Genomic DNA, 14103 nt, shown 5'->3' with positions numbered 1-14103 from the left:
CTCTGGGGGGGTTGTTACTTTGGGTCATTATTTTACTTCTACTCGACTTACTGAGTCCGTGGCACAAGACCTGCTCCGTTTGAAATTGCGCCACGTGCCGAGTGTCCAGGGCGTGGTTTGCTGTGCTCGTCTCCTGTCCTTACTGACCGTCTAAATAGCGCTGTGAACTCCAGGTTAGGAAAAGCGTTAGTTATCACTCAACGTTGCTTTTCCTCATTTTTCCAGACTCTCTCTTTCTCCGTAAGTAGCTGAAGCACAGAAGTCCCCATCATGGATTTTCAGCATCGTCCTGGAGGTAAAACTGGAAGCGGAGGCGTAGCCTCTGCCTCCGAAAGTAACCGAGACCGCAGGGAGAGGCTCCGGCAGCTGGCTTTGGAAACCATCGACATCAACAAGGTGAGCCTTGGCCTCTGCGCGCGCAGGAAAGAAAAGACACGGGGCTCCCGTCCTGCAGACTGTTGTGGGGACAAGTTTAGAGCTTCGCCTGAGTGAAACGGCTTGGAGGGCGAGAGATTTAGTGGAGAGCTGTGGATTGGAATTAAATACTTCTGTTTCTGGTAACATGGGAGTCGAACGAGAAGCATTTGTGACAGGGCTGACCAGAGAGGTGCCAGCACTTGCGTATTCAAGTAGCTCTTACTACGTTATTTTCAGTCCTCTCGGCAGTGGTTCGTGTTTTGCTGTTTCTTGCCCGCAGTGGGGTGTGCTGTCACCAATTAACAAAGCTGCTATTGTTCCTCTCTGTTTTCGTAGTCCTAAAGCGGTGTTATGCTATTAATTTAAATCTACAAACTCAGTTCTTCCAGTGCAGCAAAAGTTCGGCAGTATTTTGATTATTCTGTTGTTTCGCCATGTATTTTGCTTGTAACTTTTTAATAATTCTCTTCCTAGGACCCTTATTTTATGAAAAATCACTTGGGCTCCTATGAATGCAAGCTTTGCCTAACGCTGCACAACAATGAGGTGAGTTGAGCAGCTGTCTGCCTTGGTCCCGGCAGCGGGTATTTTAGAATAATAGTAGCTTCAACTGCAAGAACCTGGGACGTGCCTGATGACTGACGACTGACTGCTGAAGAGATGGTGGGCGGGTAGTGGCTTGTGTGTGTTAAGCCTGACAGTTTGTGACAGTTCAGCTGCAATTTTTGAGTAAGATTCCTCTCTGCTGAGGATTAAAATATCCTTGTCAACCTGTGATATAGACTCTCCTCTGTGACAAGTATCTGTCAGTTTAGGAACAGTCCTGTCTTCATTTAACTTTCTTCTACCTTGTTTTTTATTTCAGGGAAGTTACTTAGCACACACCCAGGGGAAGAAGCATCAGACCAATTTGTAAGTCATTCTCCACTGTAACTTTACTCTCCGTTACCTGAGCACTTTAAAACGATGCTTGTGTGCATCTGTAAATCTTGAACTCCACGATACAGTCGCACGCTGTGCTTGAATGTTCTTTCGCTGTGTTTGTTTCCTAGCCGGGAGGTTCAGCCTAGGCCGGCTCCAAAAAACGGTGCTGACAAGCTCCAGCTCGAGCTCAAGTTCAAAGCCAGTTGTGGGATTTCTGAGGGAAGGGGGAGAAGGAGTTTTAAAAGCAAATTGAGTCTAGTTACAAGGACGTGGTTTTGTGAATGCAGGTTGGGAGAAGTTTGTAAGTTTTATTTTAAGAAATCCGGTTTGCTTTGGTTTAGATGACTAGTTTGTGGGTGTTTTCTTTTTTATTTCAAGAAGTAAGTCTTCTCAAATCCATCCGTGAAGACGGGCACCAAGGTCGTCTTGGGGGTGGATAAAATAATTGAGGTGACAGCCTTTAGTCAGGGGAAGGCGTGGGTACAGTTGGCCTGTGGCGGTGCACGTGGAAGAGAAATAGCAGGTTCTCCTGGCACGCTTTCTGTAAAGCGCCGAATATGCCGCGGGGAGGGATTCAAACTGCTCCTGGCGTGTCCTTTAGAAAGAAGTGCGGCTAACCTTTTAAATTTGGCACGTTTCAAATTAACCCAGGGCCCGTCGAGCTGCCAAGGAAGCTAAGGAAGCCCCTGCCCAGCCCGCACCAGAAAAAGTCAAAGTGGAAGTGAAGAAATTTGTGAAAATTGGACGGCCGGGTTATAAAGGTGCGTCAGGGGTGTCTGTCACGGGAGACACCTAATGCCTGCTGGAGCCTGCCTGAAGTGCAGTGCCGTGGATGTGAATTATTAATTAGTCTTTTTAGCAGATCTGTCCATGAATAAGATACGGGCTTATCTCCTGATGTCCTTTATTGTTTAAATTACCCACAAAACATCTCCTTATTGCTGACAGTCGAGTGAGAACCGTTTTAATAATAGATCGGTATGTCTCAGTCTTTCAGCTCTTACGAGTGGTCATGCAGGAGATGATGACGTTGAGTCTCTCTTCGCCTTTTATTGTGCTGCACCATCTTTCACTAATGCTCGTAAATCGCTCGTTGCATGTGTAGCTCAAGTTTTTTTCTCTGAACTCCCCGTTGTTTTGTTTTGGCCTTCAGTACACAACTTGGCTTTGCAGCTTTGTTCTGCAGTGCTCAGTGTCTTTGCCCCACAGCAGCTGAATTTCGGTAGAGAATCCTTAGTAGCTTCAGTCAAAGACAATGTGGCGTTTTGTTTGATAAATGGGAGAAAAACCTGGTAATGCTTTGTTGCTGGAAGCTTTGTGTGTTTCCTAGGGCAGAAATAATGTCGCTCTAACCCTGTTATGTGAGGTACTGAGCTTTCTTGCTTTCTTTACAGTGACCAAACAGAGAGATCCAGAAACAGGCCAGCAGAGCCTTCTCTTCCAGGTAAGGGCACTGTTAAAATTCTTGGTGTTCAGGTTATCCAAGTAAAAGTGCTGCAAAATGAGCAGTTCTTTGCAGGATTCATGACATAAATAATAATAATAATAAAAAAAGGCCTTACCTTGCTAGTCCTCTGCTGCTGATTGTGTCAAGCAAACCCGTGATCGCAGTTGTCAAGCCGTTTCCTTCGGTGGCACTAAGTTTTCTGTTTGGAGCTGATCTCTCGATGCGCTTCATAGCTGAGGGGTTTGTTTTGTACGAAGGGGGAGTGACAAGGGGACGGTCTCCTTAATGCTGTAATAACACCCCAACAGATTGATTATCCGGAGATTGCAGAAAGCATCATGCCTCGTCATCGGTTCATGTCAGCCTACGAGCAAAGGATTGAGCCCCCTGATAGACGCTGGCAATACCTTTTGATGGCAGCGGAGCCCTATGAAACCATAGCTTTCAAGGTAAGATTTGGGATTAACTGATTGTTGGGAAAGTTCCCTTCCCGTGTTTTCCAAGACGTTAATTCCCGGTGAGCATCGTTACAGACTTCTGTTCTAGCCTTCAGGGGGTTAATGGAGTGGAAAAGGGGGGTCAGGAAGACACGACTGGAAGTCATTAAACCCCGCTGAGAATTAGTGGAGGACTCTGGCATGAAAACTAGGCTGTGCGCTGAGCTCTGGGGAGCCATTGAATTCTCAGCGTCTGGCACAGAAAGGAGCCTTCTGGGCTTTGCTCCTCAGCCTTTGTGCAGATGTTAAGAGAGGGGTTTTTGCCAGCATGCTCGTCCTTGACCGATAGGGAAGTAACTTAATTCTTTCCTGCCCCCATCTCTATCTAATAACATCCGAGACTAGCGCATCTCACGAAGGCCTGGAATAACTGTGCTTATCTTGCAGGCTCTGGTGCTAAAAAGGGCCATTGAGCTAATCTGGTGGTGCTAATAATAGCTCCTGCTTCTTTTTTTGTTGCAGGTGCCAAGCAGAGAAATCGATAAAGCAGAAGGGAAGTTTTGGACCCACTGGAACAGGGAAACCAAACAGGTAGCTGGAGCACTGCAGCATCTTTCCTGAGGGTTAAAGAGGGAGCGGGAGGACAGAGCAGCTTGGGGGGAAAGGCAATGCAGGGAGAGTGCACGTCAGTGATATCCGTGCTGGCTTTGATGCTAAAATCTTCATTCCTTCAATGGCATTGTGCAGTGACTCCTCCTGACAGAAAGATCTTCCTGTGTGTGATCTTTGTGAGAATTTAACCTGGGAGGTAGAATTCTCGGTTGCTGTCAGCAGCAGCAGAACGGTGCGTAAACGTGCAACACCGTGTCCCCTCTGGGGCTCCTCGCTGCGTGTTTCCTGCACACAGCTCTCTGGTGAGCCTGCGGCATGGGTGCACTCACTGGGTGTCGCGTGTGAGAGCAGGGGACGAATGTGTAGTGGGGGATACCGACCCCGCCACAGATAGCTTAGGGCTTAGGACAAGTTTCAGAGGAGTTAAAGTACCGGACGAGACCGGCGCAAGTCACGAGTGCTGCCAGGGTGGAAAGGCAGCCATGATCTGTGGAGGTAACGGGTCAGGAGAGGTCCGAGCTGTGTTCCTGGAGGCAGATATCAGCTGTGTTGTGTGATGGCAGGGGCTTGTCCTGAGGATTAATTGTTCCCTTCTCTTTGCTTTTCTCCCCTCCTCTCCCCAGTTCTTCCTTCAATTCCACTTCAAGATGGAGAAGCCCCCAGCTCCCCCAAACCTCCCTCCAGGGCCCCCAACTGTGAAGCGGCCTCCTCCACCTCCACTGATGAACGGCTTGCCCCCAAGGCCACCTCTGCCGGACTCCATGCCGCCGCCTCCTCCAGGAGGCATGACTCTGCCTCCTATGCCTCCCTCTGGACCAGTGCCACCGCCCCCAGTGCCACCTCAGTTGCCACCAGCACCCGGCGTACCCCCCCCGGCTCCTCTGCCACCCATGATGAGACCGCCTCTCCCCACGGAGGGGCCAGGCACTATCCCCCCTCCACCTCCCTCCAACTGAAGCCCCTCCTGGACTCAGTCCTGCTGGACTCCTCTAGCTCGTATCTTTTTATATGCAGATCACAGCCGATTCGGAGAAATAGTTCTGTTTTGTACGCCCGTGAATTTGACAAAATCCTGTAGGTTCATTAAAAGGTTTTCAATTTTCCTTTCTCTCTGTTTTCCTGTGTCTTGGTTAAAAATGTTGCCGTGTGCTCACTTTCTTTAGCCCTTAGATATATAAAACGTTCCCGGTCTGGTTTCATGGTGGGAATTCTCCAAAGAGGAGACAACGGATTGGAAATCTCCAGGCACCTCACCTCCTTCCAACTGAAGTAGCTACATCGACCTCAGCTCGGCCGTGTTAGCTTAACGTATTGCCCCCTCTTAGACCGCCTGATGTGTAGCCCATAAATCACCAGCCGGTTAATCAGTTGCTATTCAACTGAAGTCCTTTATCAAGCCCTTCATTCGGTGATGGGGAGACTTGTTGTAGCCACATGGAAAGGATTCTGTTACTGCACCCCCAGTAATCACAGCCGTGGGCAGAGCGGAGGGCAGGCGGAATTTTCTAAACACGGTTTTCTCCGTCTTCCTGCTGAATTACGGTTGCGATCAGAAGAGCATCGCTCCCACCGCATTTGGAAACCTCCTTTCTCCTCCCGGTTGCCAGAGCACTGTACGGGTAGCTCAGGCGCTGCCAGCTAAATCACGGAAACATCTCTACTGAGGAAATCGGTTTGGACTGCTGCTCGGGAGTCCTCGAGAAGCGCCAGACAAGATTTCATTGACAGTTTCAGAAAGACGATCGTCCTTCCCCAGTACGCAGCTGCCTAGCTCCTACCCGCCGCTCGCTGGGCTGTTTGTGCCAAACGTGGGTTCACAAACAAAGCGCCGGTGCTCTCGTCTGTGGCGGCGGCAGGGATCTCTGGGAACGTTCAGTCAAAAGAAATTACCAAAGCTGCAGTGCTGTTAAATCTTAGGTTATTATTGTAATTCATTAAATGTTGTCCGTACGTTGCGAAGCACCTGCTGTCATGTATGATTTCTGCTGTATACATCCTCCCACCAGTAGACCAGTCTTGGCAAGCTTTTAGTTCTCTGTGGTTTTATTTATACTAAACGTTTCCTTCAAACAATCATTTGGTTCCCATTAAAAAGTAGAAGTAGTTCTGAGATTTCTCCTCTCTGTCCTCCCCAGGGTTCATTTCACTGGACCGGGGCGTCTCAGCGCGGGATGCCGGGGTGCTCGGTGGGTAAAGGCATCGCTGGAGGCCGGGCTGCCTGACCCGGCCTCGCTCTTGGCCGGTGCCTGGCTCGTTTCACGGACCACGGGGGAGGCTGTGCTGGCCGCAGCCCTGCAGCTGCGTGCCCCTTCGATGGAGGAATCGAAGTCTTCGCCTCTTCTGCTGTCCTGACACGGGTCCCATCCGGAGCCGCGCAAACGCCAGAGGCGGGCAGCGCGCGTCCAAGCCTCGCTGGCTTTACCACCGTCCTGGCAGCGCTTCGGCTCAAGCTGAGCTGGCCCGATGCCTGAATCGGCTTGTGTGGGTCTCCCCTTTGCCAGGTACGTGTCCTTTGTCGTAGCTCCTGTAGAAGAGGGGTCCGCCTTCACCAGCCCTTCGGTGTGGTGCCCTTTGTCCCTCTCCGGTTCGGGTGCGCAGCTGTAGCCGCGCACGTTTATGAGGTGCTGTAGCCAGATCCTGCGCTCCAAACTGCAAAGTCTTGGAAACCCAGAGGAGGGTCTGAACGTGCGTTGGAACTTTTTTTGCAGGTACCTTTCCCCCTGCACTCTGTTGCCCAAAAAAAGGAGATGCCTTGGGTGGAAGGGAGGTTTCTCTGGGGTGGATTAAGTAGGTGGCATTGGTAATTCCAAGTGTTACAGTGAGTATTGGCATCTCCTAGAGGGAAAAGTCCTTATAATACGCGTGTTGTGAGACTTTCTAAGTCAACTCTTAAGTGTTCAAAGTCATCAGGCTGCTGCTGCTGCACCCCGTGAGATTCTCCTTCACAGGTTGAGGCAGCCTGGGGCTCAGGAGGTGTGTTAAGAGCCCCCGCAGGGCGGCCTCTCTAAACTGCAGCGTGTGCGGTACCAGCCGAGGGGGGAGGCTTTCCAGCGAAGAGAGGAGAACGATTTCCATACGTTTACTTAGTTTCTGCTGTCTCTATCCCCCTCCTCCCAGTCTGGCTAATTCTTCCCTCCTGGTGTTTCACTGCTGATGGGAATAGTATGTGCCAGTCCCCATGAAGATCCAAGTCTAGACATCCATCCTCCTTTAGAAAACATCCGAAGTCAAGGACGTGCGTCCCTACGAGTAAGAGAAACAGCTTTAATTTTTTTGCGTTTCCAATACTAGATGCAAACCCAAAAATAGAACAAAAAAGTTTCTTTGAAACGTCCTTCCCTCCTCTCTAGCATGACAGCCTTTGAGTTTCTCAAGGGAGGTGTGTTGTGCATTGTCAACTCAAGGCCACCGGTTTTTAAAAGGGAGACGCCGTCCTCCCCTTCCGCCCAAGTGTTATGGGATGCGTGTGAGCGGCTCGAACGACTGCGTTGGGAGTAGCTGAAGTGGGAACATGAAGGCTGCTCTTGGGGTGCTTTTGCCGTGCCTGGTGCTGTTGCTCCCCTCTGCAGCACTTCCGAGAAAGGGGAGCACGGGGGAAAAGATTTCCCCGATTAACCGGCTGGAGCTGAGCCTGCCGGAGGAGCTGGGACTTGAAGCAGAGGAGAGAAAGAGAGAAAATGCAAGTTTACAGGAAGGAGCGAGACCCAGCTCGGCGGCGAGATCAGGGATGACTGCTGCTGCTCGCCTCTTCTCTAAGCCTGACCCAGGAGCAAAATGCCTCCAGGGGATGGCTGAGGATGGGGCCATCGGCTGGTCCAGCTCCAGCCTGCACCCGTGGCCGCTCGGGGGGCTGGAAGGGCCCGTGTGCAGGGTGAAAATGGACCGGGGCGGGCTGACCCCGAGGCACCTGGAAGTTGTGGGTGTTCTCACCCACTATGAAAGCAGCTTCATCAAGCTGTTGAGACAACGCACCAGCTGGGACGAAAGCTTTCTCGAGACCTTCGGGCTCTGCCCGGCCGGGGAGGCGGGTGCTGCTCTCCATCCCCTGAAGCACATCCATGCGCACGTGGTGGAGCCGGGGCAGGACCGCTTCCTCGTGCTGCATCTGGAGGAAGGTTGGTGTGAAATCCCTGCGCCGAGACTGAGCAGAGCGGGGCAAGCACAGGGCTCGGGGAGGCCGATGCTGTTTGCTTGCCTAAATCAGAGATTTAAACACAGAATTAAATTTGTAGGGTTGTGTTCCTTTTAAAATTAGCGAAGCGATACAGTAAAATGTCTTTCTGGGTACATTTTTAAGAAGCTTTAGTAGTGATGATAGCTTGTGTGCAACAGGGTGCCTTGTCCCTGCCTGTGACTAACGCCCAGGTGCCACAGTCTCGGTGGCTTTTGCTCTGCTTTCGAGATTACGAGTGTTTCTCACTTTCCGCCTTAATAACATGGGTTAGGACCCCGTCCCAACTCTGTCTGATTGGGAAAAGAGAGGAGAGGGTCAGACGAGCGGACCTGGCTGGTCCTGCTGTGGCGTGAGCCCGGCTGCTCGCAGCCGGCTGCAGCACATGCCGATCTCATGCTCGGTGTTGCTGAGGAGCCCTGGGTCCTGGGCTTGCTTGCGTAGCTTCAGCCTTACATGAAAACCCAGCAGCGTGCATCCCTCTGTCCCATCGCAGCAGCAAGTGCTGCGCTTGAGGGAGGGCACCCTGGCTGAACCCTCTGTTTTAATCCTGTGTAGCAAGTGGGTCACGGTTGTTCCTCTCGTCTTGAAATCTCTTCCTCTTCTCCTGGATTTTGGATTTTCAGCTGAACTCGATGGTGCCGGGCAGCTGGGGAAGCGGCTCTTCCCCAGGCAGTGCTGCTGGTTGCGATGCAACGGCCACAATGTCCCTGAGCCACGGGAGGAGCTGCCGTGGGAGAAGAGATTTCCATGGGGATCTGCCCATGAAAATTTGCCAGAGCCGCTCTGGGAGCGCGGCAGCCCCCTGCTCGCCGGGGCTGCAGGGTTTGCCCTGCTGACCACCTCCCTGAAACTGGGGAAAGGGATTTGCCGTGTCCCTCCACCCTGTTGGCTCCCATCCCAGATGCTCTGGCCGCCGCGTGGGGCCGGTGCTCGGCCCCAAAGCCCCTTCCTCACCCATCACCCCCCCTCCCAGGAGCCCCGCAGCCGCCGGAGGGGCGATTCACCCCCTCTGTCATCTCCTTTCCAGTGAAGTGGGAAGCCCAGGTGAAGCTGCGGTTCAAGCTGGTTTTCCAGGCAGAGGTGGGCCGGTCGCTGGGAGAGCTGCGGTTCGCCTTGCTGCTCTTCTACCTGGGCAGCCGAGAGGGGCCGGGCGCCGGGCGCCGAGAGGAGCTGCTGGCCACCGGCACGGGGCTGGTGCGGGAGCAGGTGGGTGGCCACGGCCGGGGGGGTCCGGTCCTGGGTGCGAGCAGGGAAGGTGGGAAGGGGGTGTCTCAGCTCTGCTGGCTCAGCACCTTTTCCATCCCCTCCCAGCCCCTCGCCACCCTCTCCCAGCACCTTTTCCACCCTCTCCCAGCACCTTTTCCATCCTCTCCCAGCACCTTTGCCACCCCCCCCGGCACCCCTGCCCTGTCGCACCCTCCCGCCGGGGCCGAGCCGTGCCTGAAGATGGTGCTGTTACCCTGTCCCCAGCTCCCGGCAAGGCCAGAGGGACGGCCCGGGGTACGCAGCCCGTTCTGGGGGTCCTGGCTCCCCTCCTGCCCCAGGGCTCGCCAGCCTGGCCGGGGGGCAGCAGCCGCGGCACCGCTGCCGGGAGGAGCGGGTCTGGGGCCGGGCTCGCTCGGGGCCCTCTGCCCACCCGGGGGTCCCGTGCTCCTGGAGCAGCTCTGGGGCTGGGTGGCGAAGCCCCCCTGCCCGCTCTGCTCCCGGTGGTCCCGACCCTCCCATTTCGCTGCTCCCTGGGCCACCGTGGGCTGGGTGACCCGGAGCCAGCAGGGACCACAGCGGGGGGCTCATTTGACTGCCCCCCGCCCCGCGATGTCTCACCCACGTCCTCGGGGCTCCTGAGTCTTTTGCCTCCGTGCAGAGCCTCTGCCTCGCCAGGGACACCCAGTACCTGCTCCTGGGAGCTGCCGTAGCATCCGTCACCCGCACCAGCGAGCAGCTCAGCTTCGAGGCTTCCCTGGCGATCAGGCATCGCGGAAAGGGAGGTAGGGACGTGGGAAGCCCGTGGCGGTGGGGGACAGTGATGTCTGTGCCCTCTGAGTCCTGACTCGGGCGTTTGGGATCCTCTCAAGCCTGTCTGTAATGAGGGGCTGTGGGGACGTGTGGGAGACCCCGGACCACCATCCTCACCCGCTCCTCTCCCCACCAGGTGCCCTCTTGCCCCCCACGGAGACCCAGCAGCTCCTTTTCGGCTCCGATGACAAGTGCTTCACCAGGATGACCCCCGTGCTGCTCCTGCTGGCCAAGTCACAGGAGGAGGAGGAGGAGGTGGCTTTGGCCCCTTCTTCCTACCTCTCTGCCGATGGGGTGGTGGACGTGGCTCCGTACCCACAGCTCAGGTCCGTGGCCGTTGCCGCAGCCATGGAAAAACACAGGGGCTGGGAGCTGGGGGAAGAAAGGGGCAGCCCCAGCCCTTCTGCTGTGGGACTCTGGTGGGAGGATGTGGGGCAGACGCTGGTGGGACCCCTGGGGTACAAGAGGTCCCCGTGACCCTCCCTGTGTTCTCCTCACAGCCCACCCCAGGCCGGAACTGAGGAGCTGCCGTCCCCCACTGCCCCAAGCCAAGCCAATGCTTCATCCCCAGCGCCCGGCAGCAGCAACCAGTTCCTGGGCATCCTGACCCAGTTCATCCGCCAGGTCCTGAGCCCCTCCAGCGAGCTGCCCACCCAGCCCAGCTCCCATCACTGGCTGGACTTCCAGATGATGGAGACCCTCCCTCACCAGCTTCTCAACCTGTCGGAGGAGGCAGCGTTGGAGCGACTGGTGCAGTCAGAGGAGCCGTCCGTGCTGCTCTTCCCCCAGGACAGCAGAGCCGTGCTGGAGCAGTACTTGGGGGGCTGGCAGCCCGAGGGGACTGTGCTGCAGCTGCTGATGGGCAAGCTGCAGGCGGTGATCCAGGAGCTGAAGGATATCCCGGCTTTCCAAGCCAACATGGGACTTTTCCAGCACCTCCTGAGCTTCTGCTACTACCCGCCGGGGCCAGGTGAGGGTCAAGCTGGCAAGCGGCCACCCGGCTCCGGGAAGCTGCACGCGCTGCTGCTGCTGAAGGCGTTGCAGACGGTGCGGGCGCGTTGGCAGGAGCGGCGGAAGGTGCTGCGGCAGAACCGCAGCGCGCGGCACCAGGCCCACTGCCGCCTGCAGGAGCTGACCATCGACCTGCACGACCGCAAGTTCATCGTCATGCCCACCGTCTACACGGCCAACAACTGCGAGGGTCCCTGCAAGCTGCCCCTCTCCACCCGTGTCCCCAGCTACTACTCGCACACGGTGCTGCTGCTGGGCATGCAGGAGCGGGGCTCGCCCCTCCAGCGGGCTCCCTGCTGCGTGCCCGTCCGCTACTCGGACCAGCTCATCATCAGCCTCTCCACGGAGGGGCTGGAGGTCCGCAAGTTCCCCAACATGGTGGCAGAAGAATGCGGCTGTCGGTAGAGGCTCCCGCCCGCCTCCCCGCTCGCCCTCGTCCCACTCTCCCCCCCGAGTTTGCCCTCGCAGCTCGGGAGCTTGTGCTTCTCTCTGAGACGGGAGCTCCCCACGTGTCCTTTCCCCACGGTTTGGCTCATTAGTGTCGCTCTGGTTCTGGGTTTGTCTGTAGCTGTGCCGGTCCCTGGGGGCTGCTCTGCAGCCCGGCGTTTTCCTGCGCCCACTCCCGATGCCAGGGATGCCCGAGGTGCCCGTGGGACCGTGCTGCAGCATGGCTCTGACCCCGCGACAGGGTTTGGGCTGGATATGGGCCCTGCGGGGTCATTGTGGGAGGGCAGGGCTTGGCAGATCTGGCCAGGACCACGCTTATTTAACCCTTGCCTTCTGTTCCTGTAGTGGCTGGGCAGGGCAGTTGTTGCTTCCTCCAGGCCCCCCCCGCATTCTCTGGCCGTTTCCCAGCCCGCGGCCCGTCGCTAAGCCCCCGTCGGCCACACGCCTCCACCCGCGAAAGCAGAACAAGAGGCAAAATCCCCTCGCAGGGACCAGCCTTTATCTGGGGACCCGTCCCTGTGTGAGCCAGGGGCCATGGAGAGCCGCTGGCAGTGGCTTGGGGCTCCCTGCCAGGTCACGTCTGCATCGCCCCATGCTGACCCCGCTCCCGGGACGCTGCCAGAGCCGGGGGGTGAGAGGAGGGAGGGCTGAGAGAGGGGAGCGATCCTGTTACACCTCCTGGGCTGCTCACACCATTAATAGGAGTGGGCGCAAACTGCTGCCAAAGCACCTGCTCCGCATCCCCGCTGGTGTCGGCACAGAGAGCCCGGCCGGCCCCAGATCATCTTCCCAGCTAAGCCCGGCCCTCAGCGAGACCCACCCGGGCTGCCGCAGGGTCCGAACCCCTGGAAAGCAGCTCCTGGGCTCATCCTGGCTGCAGACCCCCGGTGCTGGGACCAGCCCTTGGGCTTTGCAGCATCCCCACAGGGCTGGTGGGGGCACAGCCGGAGGCTGGCACGCACCGGCCCCGGTCCCCAGCCCACGTGGGGACCCGGGTTAGCCATGAGCCCCTGTGCACCGGGGATGGGGAGGCACAGAGAACACACAAACATAACCAGGGACAACAACTTTTTTTTTTTTTTTTAAAACATTCAGTTTAATACCTTATTAAAAATGAAAATAGTTTATTTTAACCTCTATTGATTTAGCAAATACTTAAACCTGCCGTGGGTTGGGGCTGTGAACGTCTCCTGTAGTTGCTACAGCGCTGCGTGATATTGCACTTGTGTTTCGTTCCTAAAAGCGACTCTGTGAAGGCAAGGCCCGAAGGGACCCCCGGGTGATGGGCTCTCCAGCCCTGTTTTGTTACCAGCAAGCTTCGCACCACCCTGCAGCGATGACACCGGGGCCCGGCGAGGTCGCGGTGGTCATTCCCCTAATGACCCTCTGAGGACGGCAGCAGCCTGGCTTCATTAACGCAGAATACACTTCTCTCTTGATTTGCTTTAAATAAAACCATTAACTGAATTCAAGGGCTACACAGTCTGGAGACAAACTCTGTTCACTGGGATCCCTGTGCCCACTGCGCCGCCCCGATGCCTCAGGGACCACGAGTGAAAATGAACTGCAAGAGAGATTTTGGGTGGGGATGGAGAAATAGTGCGAAGTCCAGATGAAGAGAAGCTCCTTCCCCTGGTCCTTTCGGGTTGCCTTTGTGCATCTAATCCAGGGGGGCCCAAAGTCCCCAGGGGGTCTTGTGCCAGGCTCCTGGGCTACTCTGCTGCTGCTCGGAGATCCTGGAGCGCTGCCTGCGCTGCCCATGCCACCGGCCCGGGGATGTCTCTGGAGAGCAGGCAGGGAGTGGCAGGGTGTCCTTGCCGGGGGTGGTGGTGGGGTTGGACCCCCCTGGATTCAGCATCATCGAGCCCCTCGGTCGCCCCAGCCTCAGTCGCGCCTCTTGCCCTCCCTAGGCCTGGCGGTGCCGTCCTTCCCCGGGGCGGCCGCCGGCTCCCAGGGCTTCCTGCCCTTCTGCTGCCGCCAGTCCCGCTTCGGGCTCTCCCTGCCGCTGTCGGCCCTGCCGGGACGGCCCTTCCACCCCTCCTTCCTGGGCTCGTCCCGCTCCCTCCGGCTCTCCTTCCCCTCCCGGCCCCGCTTCTTCTGCTGCTGCTCTGGCTCCCGAGGGACCCTGGGAGCTCTGCTGGGCTTGTCCCCCGGCGCCCTGTCCTTGGCTCGTGCCTCCCTCTGGCTGCTCCGCTCTGCCTGGGTGGCACGGCCCTCCCGGGCCTTCTCCTCCTTCTTCTCTGGCTTCTTCTCCCGGCTCTTCTTCACCTCCGCTACAGCTGGCGACACCTCAGGGACATCCGCGGGCTCTTTGTCCCCGTCCTCCGGTGCTGAGCGGCCAAACCACTTCTTGAAGATCCAGGGCTCTGCCTGGGGGGGGGGGATGGAGGGGACCAGGCGCCGGTGTCACAGCCCAAGGGACCGGGGACCCCTCTCCATCCCTCCCCCTGGGGACAAGATGCTCTCCCCCCCACCACGGGAGGTGCCCTGAGGATGCCGTTTCTCCCCCCAACCCGGACCCGTACCAGGTTGCTGTCAGCATCGCCGTCATCATCACCATCATCGTCACCATCATCTTCCTCAAACATACTGCTCTCGGGCTGGGCAGTCTGGGCAGT

The 14103-nt window shown here is 56.7% G+C and overlaps 3 protein-coding genes across 3 annotated transcripts; 2 read left to right on the top strand and 1 right to left on the bottom strand.

Annotated features, from left to right (window-relative positions):
* Window positions 1-228: 228 nt before the first annotated feature.
* Window positions 229-4946, top strand: SF3A2 (splicing factor 3a subunit 2). The gene is made up of 8 exons (XM_009284858.2): window positions 229-396; window positions 892-963; window positions 1283-1329; window positions 1993-2102; window positions 2736-2785; window positions 3097-3237; window positions 3748-3816; window positions 4461-4946. The coding sequence occupies exons 1-8, from the start codon at window positions 271-273 to the stop codon at window positions 4791-4793; spliced, it is 948 nt and encodes a 315-aa protein (XP_009283133.1). The 5' UTR covers window positions 229-270; the 3' UTR covers window positions 4794-4946.
* Window positions 4947-7348: 2402 nt separating this feature from the next.
* On the top strand, window positions 7349-11443 carry AMH (anti-Mullerian hormone). The gene is made up of 5 exons (XM_009284857.1): window positions 7349-7952; window positions 9039-9217; window positions 9876-9999; window positions 10164-10353; window positions 10528-11443. Exons 1-5 carry the CDS (start codon window positions 7349-7351, stop codon window positions 11441-11443), a joined length of 2013 nt encoding a protein of 670 aa, XP_009283132.1.
* A 1124-nt stretch (window positions 11444-12567) lies between these two features.
* On the bottom strand, window positions 12568-14097 carry LOC103903626 (protein PXR1-like). Its single transcript, XM_009284856.1, has 2 exons — window positions 14011-14097; window positions 12568-13855 (listed from the first exon to the last, which is right to left on the bottom strand). The coding sequence occupies exons 1-2, from the start codon at window positions 14071-14073 to the stop codon at window positions 13370-13372; spliced, it is 549 nt and encodes a 182-aa protein (XP_009283131.1). The 5' UTR covers window positions 14074-14097; the 3' UTR covers window positions 12568-13369.
* Window positions 14098-14103: the final 6 nt, after the last annotated feature.

Source organism: Aptenodytes forsteri, unplaced genomic scaffold (assembly GCF_000699145.1).
Source record: "Aptenodytes forsteri isolate BGI_AS27 unplaced genomic scaffold, ASM69914v1 Scaffold391, whole genome shotgun sequence".
NCBI classification, from domain to species: domain Eukaryota; kingdom Metazoa; phylum Chordata; class Aves; order Sphenisciformes; family Spheniscidae; genus Aptenodytes; species Aptenodytes forsteri.
This window is presented reverse-complemented; position numbering and strand designations above follow the sequence as displayed.